The following is a 22,961-nucleotide window of genomic DNA, read 5'->3' as shown; positions in this document are numbered from 1 at the left end:
GATCCCCAATTCCAAAAGGGGAGTGGTAGTAAGGGAACATGGCTGCGCCAGGCTTCCAGTTGTCACAGTCTCTTCATTCTTTGCCTACTCCCTTGCGCCCTGAAGGACAGCCAGCCCACCCACCTGTCTCCTTATGGGCTGACTGATGAGAGCCAGTGACCGAGAATGGACTACCTAAGGGCCGGGTGTGGAGCTCTCTACCTTGGTGGAGCCTCAGAGTTAGTGCCGGCTGCCATTCTGGTTCTCAACCTACCATGACCAGTGGCTCCCTTTGTTAACTAAGCATCAGACCCCAAACTTGTGGACTCTCAGTGACACGATCTGAGGGCCAGGTGCCACTGTTTCTGGTCAGCTGAGTGACATCAACAACAGAGCTTCCCTCTGACCTCTGCTTTGCTAACATGGTGATGCATGTGCACCTACTATGTGCTAAGGACTGAGATAAAGTAGAAACCTGGGCATACCTGATTCCTCTACCCATGAGGGCTCTGTCCTGAGGTGTGGCTGGGGAATGTCAAATGAGAAGTCACCCAGCAGGTACCCAACTGTGTAAATATCTACAGGAAGCACACAAGAGCTGGGGGACATTGCTGACATCCGTACTGTTCCCGTCAGCAGCATGAGCAGCCTTCATTCTCATTACCTAGTAGCCATGGTGCAGCCCCTTTTCCCTTCTCTCCCCTTCCTGCACCAGACTATCATCCCCTCTCCTCAGATTTCCCAGCTCAGCTCTTCCATCTGTGACTTCCTGGTGAGGGATTGTGCCACTTGGATGAACGGTTCCCCACCCTGGGCTTAGACTGATGCACACACGGCACACAGTAGGCATATGCTGAGAAGTGTGGACAGTGGACAGGGCAGCATCTCCAACCTCCAGTCCTACTGTGTACTCTTTGGGGAGAATTGAAAACATTGCAGAATGACCTTTTATAGCCAGAGGCAGCAAGATGACCCCTGTAGCAATGGCAGGGACCAGGTCAGACAAGTACCAAGATTCTTAGTCATTAGGAACCGGGGGAAGGGGGTCACTCTCATTGAATGAGTAAATGAACGAGCCTACGTTCTGGAACATTAGCCTGCATGGGAGTGTCTGGAGAAACTTCAGGGAAGGGCTGGAGCCAGTCCTGCCTTGAGGAGGTCCAGAGAGCAGCATGGCTGTATTGAGACTGTGAGAGAGGAGACTGTGTAAGTGAAAGTGGGGGAAAGAGTATGTACGCAGACAGGGAGCAGCTGTAATTTGTTGCCAAATACTCATGTGTACCTACTATGTGCTAAGGACTGCGATAAAGTAGAAACCTGGGCATACCTGATTCCTCGGAGATAATGTCAGGGATCACTTCTATGATAAATACCCTAATGGCTTCGGGAGCTGGCTGGACAACGGTGCACAGGGAGGGCAGGCAGTTGTGGGCTATGGATGCTTCCACCAGGTGCACTTCCCACCAGCTGCACTTCCCACCAGGTGTATTTTCTACCAGGTGTACCTCCCACCAAGTATTTCCCACCAGGTGTACTTCCCACCAGGTGTACTTCCCACCAGGTGTACTTTGGACCATCTGGGCAGATCAGGTGGTTTGTTGGTCACTCTCCGCCTGGGAGGATCTGCCAGGGTCAGTGGGTCTCCTGCAGGTCCTCCATCCCAGCCCTCTGACATCTGTGTATGCCTGGCCCCGGATCGCAAGGCCCCGGCCAATGGACATCATAAACAGGAAACTCCCCTTGAATCCAAGTGCTCCCTTGGGTGCTGTGAAGAGTCGTCTGGCTGCAGAGCCTTGGAGAAGCCCTTCCATTGATGGAGCCCCCATCCCCAGCAGCTTGCGGCTTGAAGAGTCTGGCGTTCTGTATACCTCCTCCCAGGCCTGGCCAGCACTTCCCTATGAGCCACTTGGAAGGTTGAGGGGAGAGCTCTGGGGGAGGGGAGCAGGTGGAATCTGCCTGGAACTCAACTAACCAGCCCCTCCCAAGCAGCTCTATCCAGCCCTGGACTGGGACAGTGGCTTTACTTTGTCTTGAGCCTTGTTGGGAGTTCATGCTGGTGGCCATAGATGCTGTTCTGTGCAGGGCCTGGTGATAAAGGGTATGCCCCTGGAGCCTCTGGAAGACAGAGAGGCTTCCAGTGTCACAGCTGGGTAGAGCCATGGGAGACCACAGATGGGCTTGCTAGCCTGGAAGCATGGAGATGGCCTTCTTGAAGGAAGTGGTACCTGCCTGAAGGATAGAGAAAAGGGCACTCCAGCAGGCACAGAGCTGCAGGAGTCAGCCTGAGCTCTGAGGGGTTGGACAGGGCCTGGGAGGTTGGACAGGGTTGACAGTGCTGAGGGAGGAGATGCACTGCAAAGAACCCTCCAGGCCCTGCCCCTGCCCCTTGCTATGGCCACCTTGGCACTCAGAGCAAATACCTAGTCCTCTGGGAAGGCCCAGGTCCTCTCGGGTCCTGCAAGCATCAGCTTGCTCATCTGAACCGTGGGTCCACAGGTCTTCATCTCTTCTTTATGATACAGTGAGCACCCACCCCCTCCAACGTCTATAAAAAAATGACTGTAATTGGTTATCGGAAAGACAGGTGCCAAGGGCCTGGAGTGTAGTTCTGTTTGCAGAGTAAATGCGGTTGGCTTGCATGTCACCCAACGCTGTGTACAGTGCCTGATGGATACTCGGACCAGCTAGAAGGTTCTGGTAGGGAGGTTGTCACCTCACTTACAGATGAGTGGATAGAGGCAAGGCAGTGATGACAGCCTGGGTGTGGTTGGAAACCATGCACCTTGGCAGCTGCATGGAGAGAGGTGGGGGCTGCAGGGTTGGCTCCCACATCTCCTGCCAGGGACCCCGTGATACAATTTTGCAGAAGTAGATGCTTGGTCTCAGCAGGGAGGGGGTAGGGGACCAGGCTGAAGCCCATCTGAATATTGAAGGTCACCTCTAGGTTGACAATTGATCCTGGGGTCCTCCAGCCCCGATCTGAGCACTTGTGCTTGGACTTGTCAGGGCCACAGGCTGCAGGCTCTGTTCCTTAGGGCCAGCACAGATGGAGTTGACATCATGTCTGCAGGGCTCCTTGGGGTCCATCCCAGCTGCTGGAGTCTGGCTAGTGGCCTGTAGCCTTGTGGGAAGGGTCAGGGGACTAGTGAGGTGGGCCAGATCTGGGGGAGGGTATGCAATGTTCCTTCTCATGGGTCCCTGAGATGCCTCTGGACAGTGACTCTCCAAGAGGCCTGGTTCTGGGCTTAGGAGTCTGAGAACTCAAGACACTGGGGGCTTGGAACTGGTGGACGACTTTTCTCTGAAAGCAGAGGGAGTCTAGCCTCCTGACAAACAGATGTGCTGAGGACAAGGGGCATTGCCACCAATCGGTGACGTATGAAGGTTGGGGTGCCAGAGCCCCCATTTTATAGATGATGAAATGGAAACCCAGGTCATGTTCTGAGTCACACAGCTAAGAAGGATGGAAACGTGGATTGGGACCCAACTATATCTCTCTACACTGAGAGGGTCTGGCCTTGATTTTTGGAGGCCAATTAGGGGCTGGAGTTGAGGCCAGAAGGTAGTTGTGACTTCAGTCTGGGAAGGCTGCCTGGAGGAGGCAGCTGCTAGGTCCTTGGAGGTGGGTCTTCAAGCCTTTCTCTGGCCAGGGTGGAATGAGATCTCACTGGTGTCCCTCCTCCCCACAGGTATAAGCTCCTCCCATCAGGCTCCCTGCGCCTGGCACAGGCCCAGGGGGGTGACAATGGTCTTTATGAGTGTACAGCCAGCAACCCCGCGGGGGCCACATCTCGCCGCTACATCCTTAGAGTTCAAGGTAGGGCTCACAGACAATTCTTTTACTCCATCTCTCATTTCCATGCCTGCCTTGCCCTCTAACACCTCTCAGGCTCCACAGTGCCAGACCGCTCACTCCTCTCCCTGACTTTGGGCCTGGGAGGGCTGTTAAAAGAGGCCCACCAAGATCAGGGCTCAGTGGGGACCAACGCTAGAGACACACAAGGGGCAATAGTTCCAAGATTCTCTATCTGATCAAAGTCACGCTTCTGTAACAGGCCCACTGATACTGGGAGAGGCTCCTGGTCTTCCAGGCACCACTGTGGACCTCCCTCCCTTTGTGGCCAAGGTCTAAATGTGCACTCACTATGGTACTGGTCCCCAGCACACTTAGGGGTCCCTGGAGTGGTCCCATTCAAAAGAAGTCATCCCAAGCCAGCCACACAGGAGAGCCCTAGGAAGACCATAGGACTAGACCACGCATGGCCTAGCCCACGTGCTACTCTCATGGGGCCCAAGAGGGAAGGGTGGGGAGATAATGAAAGTTCCACATCATTGATAATGCCTTGAAATCCGTGCTCAGAGTCTGTGGGTAATGGGGAACAGCTGCACGTTTCATCTATGTCCTTCACACCCCAGCTGGGCGGCTAGACACATCATCTGCCTTCGAGATCAAGTCGCAGATGCTCACCAGCCCTATCCAAGCCAGCTTCCCACTTTGCAGATAGATAGGCTGAGGCCTGGGGTTGGGGTTGGGGGTGGAGAGAAAAGATCCCTCCCTCCCAGCAAGTGAGAGGAGAGTGAAGGTGGAAATGAGAGGCGGAGCTGGAAACGGCATAGCAGGGTTAGAGCTCAATCAGCATCTACCAACGTGCTGTGTGATCCCTCTGAACCTTCTTAAGTGGGGCTACGATGATGCCCAACCTGTAATCATTACAAGGGAGTCCTATAGTCAGGTACTGAGAGCAATGAAGCCCGAGGTATGGCAAAGATGGTGGGCATGGCATAGTGACTGTGGACATCTCTGTGCTCCCGGGCCCTTTCTGAGCACTGCCAGGCAGCCGGCCTGTGCTAGGTTCCAAAGCCTGGGCTCATGTTTGACTGTGTCTTAGAGACTGGGACAATATCAGGGTTTTACTCAGCTTCCCTGATGGTGCAGGAGAGCAGCTGGGCCTGGGCCCTGCGTATGCTCCTAACCTGCACAGGCTGGGCCTTCCAGAAGCTGCCCGGACCCTCAGACACACAGACCCAGGGCTACAGTCTTCAGGAGAGAAATCTTTACGTGCCTCAGTTTCCTCATCTTCAAACTGGGCATGGCACTCTCCACCCTGCAGGAGGACTCACAGGGTAGAGTGTGGGGAAATGGTTGAGAAATACAAACACAGCCCATAGTTGAGGCTGGGGGCTGCTGGGAGCGGGTGCCATCTCACCTCTCATTCTGACGGCAGCAAGGGGAAGCTGGGGCTCAGCCAGTGCATAGCGTCACGGTGTGGGAAAGGAAGCTGGGCTTGTGTAGCTGCTCAGACTGCACTGCTTCAACCTTGCCGGGCCATTCTGAGTTTGTCTTGCCTTCGGTGCCTCAGTTTCCCTCATATGCCCACTACCCTGGTATAGACCAGATGGCACATCTCACATGGCACAGGGCACACTAGTGAGGGAAGGCAGGGGATAAATGCATTGAGAGCATGTGTCCAGGCGGAAGATGGATTCTGCTCTTTCGGGGTGTGGGGAAAGCCACATAGGTCCTGACAGCTCTGCTTTGCAATAAGGAGCGGCTGCCTTAGACATCCCACCCTGAGATGATTTTGCTGGTTGCTCATATCAGGGTTGTAGCATGGGCTGGGGCTCTGAGACCCTTAACTGGATAGCCCACCTCGATGCCCATCCCTGGGGCCCTGCCAGTCCCCCCTCAGGTGCAGCCTGGCCCTCGGGTCCTGAAGGTACTGGCTGGAGAAGCCCTTGACCTGAACTGTGTGGCCGAAGGCAACCCCCAACCTCAGCTGAACTGGTTCAAGGATGGGATGGCCCTGATGGGCGATGGAGCCCAGGGCTCTGTCCACTTTGCTGCTGTCAAGACCTCTGATGCTGGGCTGTACCACTGCGAGGCCTCCAGTAGCGCTGGCACAGATACCTGGAAGCTGGAACTCCTTGTGCTCGGTGAGTCCCTGAGTCCCTCCCTCCGCCATGACCCACACCTCTGAGTACTCGCTGTTCTGGGCTCTGCTAGTCAGGTCTGAAGCAGTAAGTCCTCAGAGCCTCCATGAAGGCTCCATGATTTGCAGAGAAGACCTGTGGCCTATGACCCTAGGGGCCTTGTGTAAAGTCCCTGAAGGGGACTTTTACAACATGGGTAACTCAGGCCATTTAAAAAACAAAAATAAAAAACAAAACAAAACAAAAACAACTGAATGGTGATCCAGTAATAGGCAAGGCCACTAAGAAATTATGTATGATGTACAGAATATTCTGGAATATCCTAGCACTTTCGCTGTTAGAGACTGGAAGAAAGACACAGTTGGAAGGACACCTACAGGACCCTATTATACATCTTGTGTTTGAGGCACAGGGTCCAGTCTCAAATGCTGGCCTCCCTAGGAGGCTAGAGGCTGGGGCTCTGGGTGGAGACCCCCTCCTCCCAGCCCTTATTGGGAGGGAATGCTGGATCTGAGGGCTATGAACATGACCTTGCTGCCTCTCAGAGCCACCACACTGGGGGACTGACGAGACCAAGAGCCTGCTGGAGCGAGTGGCCGGAGAGAATGCCAGTCTGCCGTGCCCTGCCCAAGGTGAGGCCAACCCCTAGGTGGGGCTAGGGAACCAGGGCTGGATGGATTCCAGAAACTCGGTCACCAGATAGTGACCTCCTTGGGTTATGGAGTCACCCAGACAACTCTATAGGATAGGTCAAAGCGTCCTCGACCTCAGCAGCTCGCTCTCCAAAAGCTGGGCACCTGGGAGAGCCCTCAACATCACTAGGGTGGCAGGCAGGAGAGGGGGCTCGGGAACAGGTGCTTAAGTAGGGGCTGGGAGCCTTGACCATAGTGCCACCTAGTGTTGGACTCTAGAAATAGCAGGCAGGGACACAACCATGGGCAAGCCACCCAACCTAGCCTTCCACATCAAACTGTTCCACAGTATGGTCCGCTCATATCCCTCCCCATCTCATTCTTGGACCAGAAGGGCTAGACTTCAGCCTCACCAGCCTCACCCAAAGGCCCTCTGTAGTGCAACCTCTCTGGACTGCTCCACCCCCAGGTTTTATTTGGCACTTTTCCCAAGGGTGGACAGCAATAGGTGCTGGGCCTGAGTGCTAAAGGGCATAGCATCATAGCTTGGCACAAGGAATACTCAGGGACACCATCACTTCCCCGCCAGGGCTGGGATGTAATGAGTCCCTGAGTCCCTCCCTCCGCCATGACCCACAAATTTGGTCACACTGTGAGGGGAGGGACAGGACAGGCAGAGTCAACAGCTCCCACTGCGCGTGCCCAGCTCAGTTGGCACCGTGAGCATGCTACGCACAGCAGGTTTGTTCATTCACACAGTACCTAGTGTGTGGGCTGTGCTGGTGCCTTGGGCATAGCAAGGAACAGTGAAGACCCTGACCCTCATGGGGGAAGATGCTGAGCAGTAAAAGCTGGCAGGAGTGGATTGTCAGTCATTTGAAAGTCAGTGTTGGCACAGAGAGGAGAGCTCAGGGCTGGCAGGAGATACCTGGAAGGATACCTCTGGCCTCCTTGAGAGTCAGAAAGCATGTTTTTCTCATGCTCCTGTGGACACTCAACCCTGTGTGGAGATAGGGGACACATGCTGAAGATCTGAGGGAGCCCCTCCCCCTCCTCACTCTCCTCTTCTTCCTTTTCCTCCTCTTCCTCCTCCTGACATGGGGGTGACACAGGGCCTGAGAAAGTCATGAAGGTCAGCATTATGTGCACAGGGAGTCACATGAGGGGACAGTGCAGGCATGGAGGGGGTGTCCGATATCTTGCCTGATGATTCTACATACCCTGCCAGGGACTCCAAAGCCACGAATCACATGGCGGAGGGGCCCGTCCTCAGAACCCCTGAATGGCCGGCCAGATGTGGCGGTGCTGGATGAAGGGTCGCTGTTCCTGTCCTCAGTCTCTCTTGCAGACAGCGGGGAGTACGAGTGCCAGGCCACCAATGAGGTGGGCTCTGCATCCAGAAGAGCCAAGCTGGTGGTCTATGGTAAGCTGAGGCCTTAGAGCTGGAGACCGGGGACAGGCCTGTATCCACCTACCACGTGGAGACCCAGAAAGGTGTCAGGAGCCAGGGCCCCAAAGCTTCCTACAGAGCAGTCTATGGACACCTGATTCCTTCTCCCCAAGAGACCAGGAAAGATTAGGGTTTGAGGGTATTGCATGGGGCACCCCATTTTGCCAGGTACATCTAAAGGGACAGTGGAGGCTTCTGGGGTATCAGCAGGTCAAGATCTACAGCAAAAGCTCAGCCACTAATGTGCTTGCTGTGTAACCTTGAGGATCTGAGTCTGATCTCGGCACCCATGTAAAATTCGGGGCAACAGAGTGTGTACCTGTGCTGGGAAAGCTAGGCATGCCTGGGAGCTGGCTGGCCAGCCAGGCTAGCCTGCTATGTGCTTCTAATTCCTTTCTAAGCAGAGAAGGTGGCTGGCACTTGGGGAATTACATCCCAGATTGTCCTCTGGCCTCCACACACACAAGGCTGGTAAGAATAGAGCTGAGCAGAGTTCTAGCCCACCTCTAACCCATGACGGCCTTGTGTAATCACCTACAGCAGGAGCTGCACCCAAGGGTGCCAGCATAGACTCCACAAGGCCAGGGCAGGCTGGGAGTGCTCCCCCTACTGGGATGTGCTGGACCTCTCAGCCTGAGCAGATCTCACAGCCACTTTGTGTCCCCAATTTTCTGGGGAATGACTTCCCGGGGAGGTTGGCTAGAGACACTGGGGGTGGGGAGACTGACCTTTGGCAGTACCCACTCGGGACCTCCCTTGTGTGATACCTGGTTGCAGGTAGAACTGGCTATGTCCTGCTTTGTAGATGGAGTGTCGGAATCTGGCATCTGTTCACAGTGGGGGAGGAGAGGTGCTGGTCCCAGGGGGAAGCTGTGATCTGTAGGCCCTTGTGGTTAGATCAGGATAGATGAAGGCAGGAGGGTCTCCCAGGGTCTCAGTGACGGGCTGATGACAGGCCTGAGGACCGAGGGATGGGGCTGGATGTGGGTGGCCCGCCTTAGACGCCAAGCTCAACCAAAGTGGGAACCATTCTTCTGTTTCTCACTGCTCCCCAAGTGCCCCCCAGCATCCGGGAAGAGGGGCGCATAACCAACGTGTCGGGCCTGGCTGGACAGCCCCTGACGCTGGAATGTGACATAAACGGCTTTCCTGCCCCTGAGGTGGCGTGGCTCAAGGATGGGCAGCTGGTGGGTGACTCCGGGGCAGGTTGGGATGGGGAAGGTGGGACTTTGGGTGAAGATATGTTTCTCTGTGTGCTAAGGGACATGGGAATGTGACAAATGTCCTTGAGGATGCCGGAGTTCAGGGACATGGGGAACTATCGTCCTGAGAGGACTTCCTGAGGGTCCTCTTGGGGAACTGAGAACTCCGCTCTAGTCACCACCTCCATGGGCCTCTGTTCTCTCATTGCTTATACATACTCCTCTGGCCTCCTGTGCTCAGATCCCAGAGGCAAGTGGACATCGCCTCTTGGATGGCTCCCGGTCCCTCCACTTCCCTAGGATCCAAGAGAGCCATTCTGGCCTCTATTCCTGCCAGGCTGAGAATCAGGCGGGGCGCGCCCAGAGAGACTTCAATCTTGCTGTGTTCAGTGAGTGAGGACTGTGTCCCCAACTCCCAAGCATGTATTAGCAGAGACCAAGGGGTGCGTGGGGGCCACCACAGACCTAGGCCCTATCCTCAGGAGCCCACAGAGCAGACCACACAGGGGATAGTCACATGATTAGCTAAGCCAGGGGACCTTCCTGTGGTCAGCAGGGAGTATGGAGTCTGAGGCATCCCCCCTTTTTCTCCCTTCCTACCCCCAGTCCCTCCCTCCTTGCTGGGAGCTGGGGCCGCTCAGGAGGTGCTTGGCCTGGCTGGTGCTGATGTGACATTGGAGTGTCAGACCTCAGGGGTTCCCACACCCCAGGTGGAGTGGACCAAGGATGGGCAGTGAGTGATTCTCTCAGTGGAGTGGGAGGGGGCTGGGTATGAGGGTCAGGGAAGCCTGAAAAAGCCTGGCGGGTGTGTTGTGTGCTACCCTGCATTCCGTGGAGGGCAGCATGGGTGTCTCTCTCCCGTGGGAGATTCCCAGGAAACGCCGCTGCCGGCACCCTAGCCTGATTGATGGCTTTTCTCTAGGCCCATCCTTCCAGGGGATCCTCACATCCTGCTGCAGGAGGATGGACAAGTTCTCAGAATTATCAGCAGTCACTTAGGTGACGAAGGGCAGTATCAGTGTGTGGCCTTCAGCCCAGCCGGCCAGCAGGCCAAGGACTTTCAGCTCAGCATTCACTGTGAGTCCAGTACCTTCCAGCCCTAGCTGGTCCAGGAACTTGCTTCCCTGCCTCCTGTTGCTGCCTGGGAGGGAGAGCGAGGTCAGGAACGGGGCCTGAGGGTCAATAACAGGAGCCAAGGACATATGGCCCCTCATCTCCCCAAACTACCAACTTTATACACTCACTACTTCCGATGTGTGTTGAACTCGTATTTGTCTGAGAACACCAAATAAGGCAAGTTAGTATTTCAAGTGTCAGTGGGAAGCCAGTGTCCACCACATCAGTGGAAGGAACAGGAAAAATTAACACATTCAGGGCTGGGGTGGGCCTCTGCGGTGGAATCCCTTTGCCTGGATGGGAGAAGCCCTAAGTACTATAGGTTGATAGCATAGTGACCTCAGAGGGAGCCTTTCCTCACTGCCACCGGGGACAGGAGAGTTAGGAGGGCATGGGTCTGGGAAGCACCAACAAACACATTCAAAGAGATGGAGGCAGTCCTCCTAAGGCCAAGCAATGGGCGCTCGGCCTGCATCTGTGCTCTGTGGTAACGAGGGGGGCCGAGAGCTTAGGGAAAAGGCTCAGTTGGTACAGTGCTTGCTCCACAAGCCTGTGAGCCTGAGTCTGAATCCCCAGAACTCATGTGGCTGCTGGGAAGGTCACCTCACCTAGACAGTCACCAACACTGAGGACACTGAGACAAGTGGACTCTTGGGGTTCTCAGGCCAGCTAGCCTAGCTGAGCTGGTGAGTTCCAGAGCCAGTGTCACAAACAGTAAGGGACAGGGTCTAATAGAGGAAGATACCAGATATCGACCTTTGACCTGTGTGTGTGTGGGCGTGTGTGTGTGTGTGTGTGTGTGTACCCACGTGCACATGTTCTGGGAGACAGAGTGATGTCCTACTGTACCCATGTACCTCAGCCATCGTCCTGAGTACCAGCTGTAAGTACCCTGTCCTAGGGGAAGCCCTGATCAAGTTCCTCCACAGATGGGGACCCCGAGGCCCAGAGAGGGGAAAGGACTTACCCCAGGTCATACAGTGAGTTAGAGGCCCTGTGGGCTCCAGAACTCAAGCCTGCGGCCCTTCTCCCCATCTGCACCATCCCTACCCATAGTGACTGGACTTGCTCCCCACATTAGCATGTCCCTGAGCTGGCCTCTTCCGTTTGTGTCCCCATATCCCTCCCTTATCCCTCATGCCTGCCAGTCCCTATAGTAGAAGCCTGGGTGTGTGCATGCTACTCACGGGACATCCGCCACCTACTCAGTTTGTCTGTGACCACCCTCATGTCCCTCTCTGTCCCCAGCACCGCCCACCATCTGGGGTTCGAATGAGACAGGTGAGGTGACTGTCCTGGAGGGCCACACCGCACAGCTCCTATGTGAGGCCCGAGGAATGCCATCCCCTGCCATCACCTGGTACAAGGATGGGACCCTGCTGGCCCCCAGCTCAGAAGTGGTTTACAGCAAGGGCGGCCGGCAGCTGCAGCTGGTGAAGGCCCAGCCCTCCGATGCTGGCCTCTACACCTGCCAGGCCAGCAACCCTGCAGGGATCACAAAGAAATCCACCAGTCTGGAGGTTTATGGTGAGTGGCCAGGGGGCTGCAGCATTGGGCAGCTGGTATAGACAATGTGAGGTGGCCTCTGACTGTCTCTAAAGGTCAGTGAGGGGTGGCCACAAGGTGATCGAATCAAATGGGGTGACTTAAGGACAGCATTCATTTCAGCTCTCTACCTTCCCTGTGCAAACAAGGAAACGGAGGCTGGAGGCAGGGCCTGGGTGCAAGTCCATGGGAGTCTAGCTCCCTCTGGAGGACTGTGAGATCCCCCACGAAACTTCCCAAGGTGGCAAAGATCCCTGATTTACCTCTGTGTAGCTTAGGACTTAGAGCAAGCCCCATAGCCTGCGACTGGTGCTACTGAAAACATTTGGCCTCTTGTGTCCCCATGGGATGGAGAAGCTTGTCCGGCTCATATCTCAGGGATACATGGGCTCTGTTCCTCCCTGCAGGGGAGAGATATCTGTGAATTGGCAACCCTGAAGGGTGGAACTCAGAAAAAAACGGGGAGCAGTCTTGAGAAAGGATGAGGGTAGGCCTGCATCAGGCAGAACAGGGTGCTCTGGGGAGTTGGGGGATAGCCTGAGAGTCAATAGGAGTCACTTGACCCCTATTGAGGAGTCAGCAAAGGGCTTGGGTGCCAGAGCCTGGAGGTGCTGAACTGTGGAAAGGGTGGGTCCCACCACAGCACCTGCCACCAGGGGCTCCCATGAGGCTCTGTCACCATCTGGAGTACAATGAAACACACATATCCAGTACCTTCTCCAAGAGCCTCAGGGCCCTAATAAGCTTTGGAGCATCTTGAGGCCAAGTTCATGACTGTACAGGGTCCTCTAATGGTGATTCTATGAGGTCCATAACTCAGGGCCTGAGGGACATCACACACACACACACACACACACACACACACACACACACACACACACAACACACACACCAGGCTGAGTGAGCTCTGAGCACACTTCAAATATCAGGAGTCCCCAAGATCATACCGTCTTGGCTCAGATCTACTGTCTCACTTTAAGAGTAAGGAGACTTCCAGGGTGGCAGCCTAGTCTAGAGTTTTGGAGATCCATCAGTTTGTTAAACAGACAGGCTGGAATCCTCCTAGTGACAAGCTTTCTGGGTGGCAGTGAGCACAGAAGAGATACAAGCAGGGGCTGGGGAGGTGAGTCTCTTCCTGTGAGGGTCTGAGAGGCTTGTTGGAAGAGAGAGACTGTGCCTGAGTAAGGTCTAGCTAACAGAATGAGGCTAGGGAGTAAAGCTTCAACTCCTGGTCCCTGAGACGGCCCTGCCTCTTCCCTAGTTCCACCTACCATTGAGGGTGCTGATGGAGGGCCATACCTGGTGCAGGCTGTGGCTGGGAGACCCGTGGCACTGGAGTGTGTGGCCAGAGGCCATCCACCCCCTACGCTCTCCTGGCAGCATGAAGGGCTGCCAGTGGTGGACAGTAATGGGACATGGCTGGAGGCAGGAGGTACCCTGCAGCTGGAGAACCCAGGAGAGGCATCCGGTGGCCTCTACAGCTGTGTGGCCAGCAGCCCCGCTGGAGAGGCTGTACTGCAGTATTCGGTGGAGATGCAGGGTGAGCCAGCTGTGGGCGGGTCTTCTCCCATGCCCACTTCATGCATAGCCCCAGAGGAGGTGGAGGGTGGCAGGGAAGCCACATGTTCCCTTTTCCTGTATGCCACAGATGAATAGCGAGGCCTGGGTTGGGAACGTGTGGTGGGAGAGGCAAGGTTGAGTTCTGGGGTTCTGATCCTCACTCCAGCCCACGGCTGTAGACCAACTCATCCAGGAAAGGTGGTGCTCTGCTTTCTGTCCAGCATTTCTCAGACCCAAATCTGGGAGTGGGTATGAGTCTTGCTTAGCTGATATTTAGCCCATATGTGGCCCCTGTGACATAAGACAGAGAGAAGACTACAAGACAGACAGAGCTCTGGGCTCCAAGTCTGAGGACAGACATGAAATAAATGGTCCCTGGGGAGGGAGGCCACAGAGGCCCCTCTTACGTCCTTTAGTGGCCCTTTAAGGCCTCCTGGGGTACATCTGAGGGAAGACTAGAAGGCTGTGGGGAGAATGGGGCCCTGGCATCACTCAAGGCTCAGATGAGCTCCAGCCAGCAGCATGTCCTGCCCACAGTGCCCCCACAGCTGCTGGTGGCGGAAGGCATGGGCCAGGTCACTGCCACCGTGGGACAGTCTCTGGATCTTCCCTGCCAGGCATCAGGCTCCCCTGTGCCCACCATCCAGTATGTACAGAATTGCTCAGGGAGGGGACAGGCAGAATGTGGGTTGGGGTGAGGGAAAGTTGAGCTGTCCCTGATTGTGTGATCATGGTCATTAAGCCATGGAAGAGAGGCTTCAAAGTGACCTGACCCACTCTCCATCCACGTCAGATGGTCACAGAATGGTCGCCCAGCAGAGGAGCTGGCTGGGGTGCAGCTGGCCTCACAGGGGACCATACTGCACATCAGCCACGTGGAGCTGAACCACTCAGGCCTCTTTGCCTGCCAGGCCACCAACGAGGCAGGAACAGCTGGGGCTGAGGTGGAGGTCTCTGTGCATGGTAAGCAGGTATCTGTGAATCTGGGGCACTGGGGCAACCTGAAATAATGGGCGTCCATGACAGACCTGGGAATGACATGGGACATGCCTCCTCTGTGTAGACATCTAGTCTGGACTTCCAAAGACACGTGGGTGAGAGAGGCTTGTTATGGATGCTCATCGTACCTCCAATTCATCCCGTTCAGCTACCTGGAGATGTCTTTGCTTCCTGTTTCCACTCAGTCTCATCTAACATCATTCAAATATTTAGTTTTAAATACCCACTGTCCAACTTCTGGGTTTGTCTAGCTCCCCCTTGATTCTTAGGTCTGCCCTTTTTTCCAGGAAGGCTTCTTGTTTCTACCACATGTGTCAACCTCACTGTTGAGGCTCTCAGTGCCTGCCACCCCACTACTCTGGAGTGGTTTGTGTAACTGTCCTCTATGCCAGAAACACGGTGGTCTCCTTTATTTTATCTGGGGCCTGCAGTAGTTCTAGTCCTAGAATAGACACTCTAACACTCTTATGTACACATATGGATAGGTTGATGGGTGAATAGTTGATTGGGTGTATGGGTAGGTAGTTAGGTGGGTACCAAGATGGATGGATGGATGGATGGTTTACTTAGTGAATGCATAGGCTAGGTGGATGAGTGGGTGAGTAGGTAGATGGATGAGTGGACAGGTACACAAATGAATGGATAGATCAATGGATGTGTAGATAGATAGATAGATAGATAGATAGATAGATAGATAGATAGATAGATAGATAGATACATACATACATACATACATACATACATACATACATAGATGCATAGATACATACATGGATAGATGAATAAATAGGTAAGTGGATGGATGTGTGGGTGGATGAATTGACAACTGGATGGATGGATGGATGGATGGATGGATGGATGGATGGATGGATGGATGGATGGATATGTGGGTAGATGAATAGATGAGTGGATGGATGGATGGATGGATGGATGGATGGATGGGTGGATGGATGGATGGATGGATATGTGGGTAGATGAATAGATGGGTGGATGGATGGATGGATGAGTGAATGGGATGGATGGGTGGATGAATGGATAAATGAATAGTTGGGTGGAAGGATAGATGGATGGGTAGATGGATATTCGGGTGAATGCATGAATGAATAGATGGATAAATGGATGCAAGGTTGGATATATTAATGAATATGTGGGTGGATGAATAGATGAGTGAATGAATGGATAAGTGAATAGATGGGTAGATGGATGGTTATGTGAATGGATAGATGGATGAATATGTAGATGGATGTGTGGGTGGATCATTGGATCTGTGGATGTGTGGATTGGGAGAACTTTCAAAGGGAATGCACTGTCCTGTTTTCTCTCAGTCTGGAGCTCCTTCCATTATCCAGGTGTTTGAGGAGCAAGGGTTCTAGAGCCATTCTTTGACCAGGCCTTCAAAGCCATTCCTTCACTTCTAGCCATTTAGGGAATTACTGGATATCTACCACAGCCCCACAGCCTGACTCAGGCTCTCTCAATCTCTCCTGCGCAGAGCTTCCTTCAGTGCACATCATCGGTGGGGAGAACCTCACAGCCCCTTTCCTGCAGCCTGTAACCCTCCAGTGTGTAGGCTTTGGAGTGCCTACCCCAAGCCTTCGCTGGTGGAAAGATGGTGTGGCCGTGGCAACCTCAGGGGGCAACCTTCAGGTACAGTTAGGGAACCAGGACTGGCTGTAGAGGTCCTGGAGACTCTGAGCACAGTCTTTACAGAAAGGTGGGACAACAGAGCCCTCTCAGTGTGCTCACTTTGAATAGGTACTTGGGTGCTATGCCTGGGGAATGGAGGGATCCCTTAGCCTGGTCCAGGCCACGGAAGCTTAGCCCCCAGAGGGAAAAGACAGAGATGATATCATGGAGAAGAGAGCTCATTTGCATGCTTGCACCTGCCTATGGGGGCCATTCCCACGTTCTGTCCTCTCTCCGACTGTGGCCTGGTCCTGGACTTTGTGGCTTCCCCTCATCCCCAGACCCTTCTCTCCCAGATCGAGAAGGCAGACCTGAGAGATGAAGGTGTCTACACGTGTTCAGCCACCAACCTGGCAGGGGAGAGCAAGAAGGATGTAACACTAAAGGTTCTGGGTGAGGACCGCAGCTCAATGGGGTCCAAAGCCTGGGGACACCTCAAGGGTCCTCGGGACCAGAAGTGGAAGTTTTAGATTCACAACTGTGTGCTTAACCTTGTAAAGGGTGGACAATGCTGAGATGAACCATTAGACGAAGCATCCCAGATCCCAATAGAAGACCTGGGGGAGAGGGATCCGGGGATGGGTGGAAGCCACAGAGTCCAGACCCTTGCAAAGGTTTTCATTGGTCACCTTACCCATGTTAATGGCTTCCTCGCTGGCTGGAGTCATGTTTTGGTTCACATGTGTCCCTGACAGTGTGGACAAACCCTGCCTGGTTACTCCAGGGCTACTTGGGATTCCAGCTCCTGCTGTGCCAGCTTGGTCCTCCCTGGGACTAGGGGTTGGGGGCTGGGAGCCCTGTGGAACCTCTGGGAAGATCTTATAGGCCCTGCTCAGATTTGGGGCCTTTCTAAAAGGCAAGCTCCCTGCTCCAAGTACGTGAGCTTTGTCACTGGAACCCTTTAGGAGAAACCAGAAGAGACACAGGGTGTCTGGGATTATAGCTGCCCAGAGCCCACATCCACCAAGAGGGGTCTCTCTTTGTAACCCCCTAGTTCCTCCCAACATTGAACCAGGCCCAGTCAACAAGGCGGTTCTGGAGAATGCCTCTGTGACCTTGGAGTGTCTGGCTTCCGGTGTGCCCCCTCCAGGTAAGCCCCATCTTCTTGGCCGGAAGTCCCCTCTAGCCAGTCCCAATTCCCTGTGGAAAGCGGCTGCAAGCACCCAGAATTTTGTATGCAGCTCAGGAACAAGCCTGTAAGAGTTCTGTTTAGAGGTTCTAGCATCCCTGGCGCTGGTCCAGGCTGTGGTTGGGGTTTAGAATCCCCCCTATCTAGGCTTCTCCAGATCAGTTGAAGGAGAAGGCTGGAGCACTTGGGTGAATCATACAAGTGCCCACATCCAGGCTAGGGTGGGACTTACCCATGTTCCAAGGAGAAGGCTATTTCCTGTCCCCTCATGAACAAAGACAGCCACTCGCTTTGGGTAGGCTGAGCCCAGGAGGCCTGGGGAGGGATGATGGGCCCTGGCTGAAGTTAGGAAGCCCAGGGCACAGTGCTCCATTCTTGCCTCTGAGAATGTTGCCCAGTGTCTTCCTCTACACTCCTGGCGAGGGTGGCTGTAGGGAAAGAGGCTTGGCTGGCTTTGACTAACTATCCCTGGCTGATTAGTCCCCATCTTGGAACTTCCTCTTAGCCCCCGATCTTATCTCCTGTGGTGCTGCTGTCCTGTCCTCTCTCCTTTTCCTGAAAACCCCGATTGTCTCTAACATCGGAAGAAGCCCGTGCTTGCTCTGCGAGCTTCTCGGAATGCCCCACAGCCAACAGTCAATAGCTGATAGGATACTTATGCATGTCTTTTCTCTCCCAGACGTCTCCTGGTTCAAGGGTCGCCAGCCCATCTCTACCCAGAGACGGGTGATAGTGTCAGCTGATGGAAGAGTTCTTCATATTGAGCGAGTCCAGCTTTCCGATGCAGGGAGCTACCGCTGTGTGGCAACCAATGTGGCGGGCAGTGCAGGGCTGAAGTATGGCCTACGGGTCAATGGTGAGTGGCTAAGACGACAGGGCCTTCCCAAAGTGCTTAGTTTCTTCCCATTTGTGTAGCCTTCTGTCCCTTTTCCACTTGCTTTTCAGTTTATCTACCTGTGTGTTCATCTGTCCATTCCCCATCTATACATCTGTCCATCTGCCCACCTACTATTCACACACCTATCTTTACATTCACCCACCACCCATCTATGTATCCATACATTCACCCATATATCTACTTATCTACCATCTACTTTTCCATCTATCCATCTATTTACAGTCTACCCCCACCCACCCATCGATCTACCTGCCCATTCACCCACTGAACATCCATGCACTCAACTATCCATCCATCCATTCATCCATCTATCCATCCATCCATCCATCCATCCATCCATCCATCCATCCATCCATCCATTCATCCATCTACCCGCCCATTCACCACTAGCAAGCCAGTCTTTCAGTCATTCATATAAACACTTATTGCCCATCCATTGAGCCAACTATCCATGTATTCTAAACTTCTGTTCATCCATTTACCTTCTATCAATGTATACAAATATCTGCCTATCCATGACTGATCCACTATCCATCCATCCAATCCTGTGCCCATCCATCTCATCTCTTTTCCCCCATCTAAACTATAGAGACATAGGAAACATGAGAAACTGAATGGAGACTGGGTGTTGGACAACTTTTCCTGACAGCTTGTGAACAAATGCTAATACATCCCACCCAGGGTCCTAGTGGCAAACCAAAGACACCATTCCACCCAATTCCAGCTTGGGGAGCCAATGGGTTTACTGGGCTTCCTTACAGGAATATGGGTGAGGGTTTTCTTCTAGGAGTATGGATGCACCCCAAACAAGAACATTACCAAAAAACTCCATCTCAGCATCTCAAAGGCTGCATGGATAAAGTCTCCTTTGGTCAATCTCTCACCTCCCATAGCACCTCTAGCATCCTCCAGCACTCCCCAATATCATGTGCAGGTGGAGAAGAGGGAGCAGCCCTCCCCACCTTCTCTTTCAGCGACAGAACCCAAGCAGGCTCAATCTTGTGAGGATCTCAAACAATAAGTCTTAGCTGCTCCAATGAGGATGATAATAGTCACGGCATGCGTGGAGGCCAACCTTGCCCCACACTGGGCATGTGTGGAGCATACAAATTAAGGGGCACTGGATGATGGTGGTAGCCATCAGGAGCTGTCAGCTTGGGTCTCATGGGCTGTGAGAGAGGATAGCTTTTGTTCTCCTCTTGGCTACAGTGAGATCTTTTGGCTATGGTTTTCCCAGAATGACAGTGTTACATCTGAGACCCCACAGTGTCCCCATAATAAATCCCCAAGACCTGAGTTCAAGTGTGGGGTCTGCCATGTTCTAGCTGATTAGCCTCGGCCAGGTGACCCTCCTTTCTCAGCCTCAGTCTCTCATTAGTAGAAGCCTCTGGTGTGTGTTGACACAATGCCTACTGCATGGCTGCCAGAGTTGCAATGCCACATTCTGCTTTTGTTTGTGACTTGTGCTCCTGACTAGACCATATCATGTGCAGTGGGGGTCAACTCTGTTCCCTGTTTCCCTGCCACCACTTTTCAGTGCCACCCCGAATTACCCTGCCACCCAGCCTGCCAGGCCCAGTACTGCTTGGCACACCCTTCCGCCTGACCTGTAATGCCACTGGCACCCCCAGCCCCACCCTGATATGGCTGAAGGATGGAAACCCTGTGTCTCCTGAAGGAACCCCTGGCCTCAAGGTCAGTAGCAGTGGGTGGTCTCTGAGCTACCTCCTGGTGTCTCCCATAGGGACTGGTAGCAGAGGTTAGACCCTGGAAGTCTAGGATAAGGGAGAGGCAGGGCGTCCCTACTTACTGAGATATGGTTCATGCCACCAGTGCCAGCCAAATTTGTCCCCTAGAGTGTTTTGTCACCACATTGAAATAAGGGAAAGGGGACTATCTATGATAGTGCATGTCCAAACCCCCAGCACTCAGGAAACTGAGGCAGGAGGATCGCCATGACTTCAAAGTCCAGACTGATCAACATAGTGAGTTCTAGGCCAGTGTGATTGACATAGTGAGACCTGTCTCAACCTTCCCTCAAAAAGAAGTAATGAGAAGGGCTGGTGATGCAGCAGTTGATAGAGCCCTTGCCTGGCATGCATGAAGCCCTGGCTTCCATCCCCATCACTTAGGCATGCCAACGCACCTGGAAAGTACTCAGGAGGCAAAGCTCAAGGTTATTCTCAGCTACATGACAAGTTCGAGATCAGCCTGGACTACATGTGACCTTCTCTCAAAACAATAAAACCAAAAAAGCAAAACAAATTTTTGTTTTGTTTCTGAGCCAGGGTTTCTTTCTCTAACTGGGGCTGTCCTGGAACCCATTATGTAGCATGTAGACCAGGCTGGCTTGAACTCATAGAGATCTGCTGGTCTCTGCTTCCCAAGTGCTGGCATTAAAGGTGACCCATTCCATGTGTAGCAAAAGCAAAACAATTGTAATGTTATCGAGTCCAATATCAAAAAAATGTTCCTTTTGTCATGTGACCAATATTAAAAAGTCACTCATAAGACATTCCATGCGCTTCTCACACCAACTCTGAATTTGTGTTTTATACACATGGCCCACTCAATTTAATATCCTCTTGAGGTCTCCTGGCTTTGCATGGCAAATGGCCACTGTAGTGGGCAGAATGGCTCCAGGTGACTCTTCTAGAAACAGATAAAACTGCCACCAGCCAGCAGGGGTCCTGAGGTCAGGGGTACAGCTTGTGACTCTCCTGCTTTGGGGGACCCCCAGGGGTCTAGAGCAGGATCCAGGCAGGTGTGGTACAAGCGAGGGCTGGCTTGTAAGGGCAGGTACCATCCCTGTAGTAAGAGCTGTGTTTAATGTGGACTTGCCTCTGGGGGTACAGGTCTTCCCCGGAGGACAGGTCCTCACTGTGGTCAGTGCCCGTGCCTCTGATTCGGGCAGCTACTCCTGTGTAGCAGTGAGTGCTGTGGGTGAGGATCGCCGGGATGTCATCCTGCAAGTTCACAGTGAGTCTCTAGCCTGGGACTGGGCAGGGGCAGAGGGAGCATTGCTGTAGGTCAGCCATTCCAAGAAGCTGAACTGGGGCAGCCATGTGCCCAGGGACAGCTAGGGTCCAGATGGAAGAGTTACCACATGACCTTGTGGTTGCCAGTAGACACTGGAGGGCTGTCCTAGGGTATGAGCATCCCTGTGGGTGTGCAGGTGGCAGGCAGGTGGCCACCTATGGCCAGGAGTAGTTCGAGAAGAAGCCACATGGTTGGGGCAGTATGCACACTCAGGAGGGAAACCCAGTGGTTTCTGGTTCCCAAACTGATAGGTGTAGGACTCAGCAGGTAGCCTTGTTACCAAGTCTGCAAAGCAACACTGAGATGGCCAGGCTACAGATGTAACTTTCTTCCCCTGGGGTTTGCTCCTGACTGTGGGAATCGGGCTAAGCCAGCTCCTCTGTGGCCTCTCCTGATGACCCATCGCTTACAGGGGTTCCTTCCGTGTCTGCACCCACAGTGCCCCCCAGCATCCTCGGAGAAGAGCTGAACATGTCCGTCGTCGTAAATGAGTCAGTGACCCTGGAGTGCCAGAGCCATGCAGTGCCACCACCCGTGCTGAGATGGCAGAAGGACGGGAGACCCCTGGAGCCTCACCCTGGGATCCGCCTCTCTGCAGACAAGGCCTTGCTGGAGGTGTGCCACAGTGTGGCTGGCTGCCTCGGGGAGTTGAATGAGCAGGGCAGGGCAGGGCAGGACTTAAGGGCGTCCCAGGTCCCTGTGAGCATTGTTCAGGTCGTGTGACCAGTGATCGCCCACCAGGAGACAGAGCTCTCAGGGTCTCCCTCGGAACCCTGGCATATGCTGGCTGCCCCTCCCTCCCCTGCCCCTGTCTTGTGATTTGACCATTCTCTGAGGCACACCATTCATCTCCTCTCCTTCCCTTCATCCTCCAAAGCCACGGTGCATTCTCATTACTTCCCCCACGCCCCCACCCCATCAGGGTCAGACCCTAGATGGCAGATCCTTTACCCACCATCCTTCACTGTCCAGCTTCTCCTCTGGTTGACTCTAAGGGCGTTCTGGGGGCTATGGGAATGGATGAAGGGCTGGTGTAGGACTGGATCACCATGTGCCCAGCCTCTTAGCAAATCTGAACTATGCATATGATGTGGAGGAGCCAGAACAGCGCCACAGAGAAGCCCTGGCTTCTAGAAATCTCTTGGTGGTGCCCTGGGCAGGGAGATGCTTCACACTCCAGGCAGGGAATGTGCTAATGAGGTCACGGGATATGACGAGGCTGACAAGGTCTGTCTAGGGGTGACACAGCCTTTGCTTTGCTCCTGGCCAGGTGGACCGAGCGGCGGTGTGGGACGCAGGCCACTACACCTGTGAAGCTATTAACCAGGCAGGCCGCTCTGAGAAGCACTTCAACTTGCATGTCTGGGGTGAGGGTCTCCAGGTCCCTGGAAGAAGGGATACCTATCTGAGCCCCAGGCTACAACCCTCCCTACCCCTACCCCACTCCCCAGCACACCCCTCAACTCCTGTCTGCTCTGAACCAGTCCCTCCAGCGTTCCCCTCAAAGGAGCCCTACACTCTCACTGTGACTGAGGGTCAGACTGCCAGACTGTCGTGTGACTGCCAGGGCATTCCCTTCCCCAAGATCTCATGGAGGAAAGATGGTAGGATGGCTACCCCCAATCAGTGCCCCCTCACCCAGCACCCCCTCACCCAGGACCCCCCACCTAGCACCCCCTTACTCACTACCCCCTTACCCAGAACCCCTTACCCAGCACCCCCTCACTCAGCACCCCCTCACCCAGCACCCAGCACCCTCACCTCCCCACCCAGTCCCTTCTCACCCAGTATACCC

The 22,961-nt window shown here is 54.0% G+C and overlaps 1 protein-coding gene across 1 annotated transcript in view; it reads left to right on the top strand.

The window, feature by feature from the left end:
• Hmcn2 (hemicentin 2) overlaps positions 1–22,961 on the top strand; it is a 146,942-nt gene that overhangs the window by 61,228 nt on the left and 62,753 nt on the right. Inside the window, exons 23-43 of the mRNA XM_021181028.2 lie at positions 3,669–3,796; positions 5,659–5,913; positions 6,456–6,542; positions 7,771–7,965; positions 9,049–9,179; positions 9,436–9,583; positions 9,801–9,927; positions 10,117–10,271; positions 11,559–11,837; positions 13,117–13,395; positions 13,953–14,061; positions 14,209–14,378; positions 15,907–16,061; positions 16,397–16,493; positions 17,095–17,190; positions 17,909–18,085; positions 19,665–19,822; positions 20,983–21,106; positions 21,606–21,781; positions 22,437–22,533; positions 22,651–22,770. Of these exons, the coding sequence (XP_021036687.1) occupies positions 3,669–3,796; positions 5,659–5,913; positions 6,456–6,542; positions 7,771–7,965; positions 9,049–9,179; positions 9,436–9,583; positions 9,801–9,927; positions 10,117–10,271; positions 11,559–11,837; positions 13,117–13,395; positions 13,953–14,061; positions 14,209–14,378; positions 15,907–16,061; positions 16,397–16,493; positions 17,095–17,190; positions 17,909–18,085; positions 19,665–19,822; positions 20,983–21,106; positions 21,606–21,781; positions 22,437–22,533; positions 22,651–22,770 (3,263 nt within the window). The remainder of the gene's footprint in view (positions 1–3,668; positions 3,797–5,658; positions 5,914–6,455; positions 6,543–7,770; positions 7,966–9,048; positions 9,180–9,435; positions 9,584–9,800; positions 9,928–10,116; positions 10,272–11,558; positions 11,838–13,116; positions 13,396–13,952; positions 14,062–14,208; positions 14,379–15,906; positions 16,062–16,396; positions 16,494–17,094; positions 17,191–17,908; positions 18,086–19,664; positions 19,823–20,982; positions 21,107–21,605; positions 21,782–22,436; positions 22,534–22,650; positions 22,771–22,961) is intronic.

Source organism: Mus caroli, unplaced genomic scaffold (genome assembly GCF_978045245.1).
Source record: "Mus caroli unplaced genomic scaffold, Mus_caroli_1 scaffold_2, whole genome shotgun sequence".
Classification (NCBI taxonomy): Eukaryota; Metazoa; Chordata; class Mammalia; order Rodentia; family Muridae; genus Mus; species Mus caroli.
The sequence above is the reverse complement of the archived record's forward strand: the minus strand, read 5'-3'. Positions and strand labels throughout refer to the sequence as shown.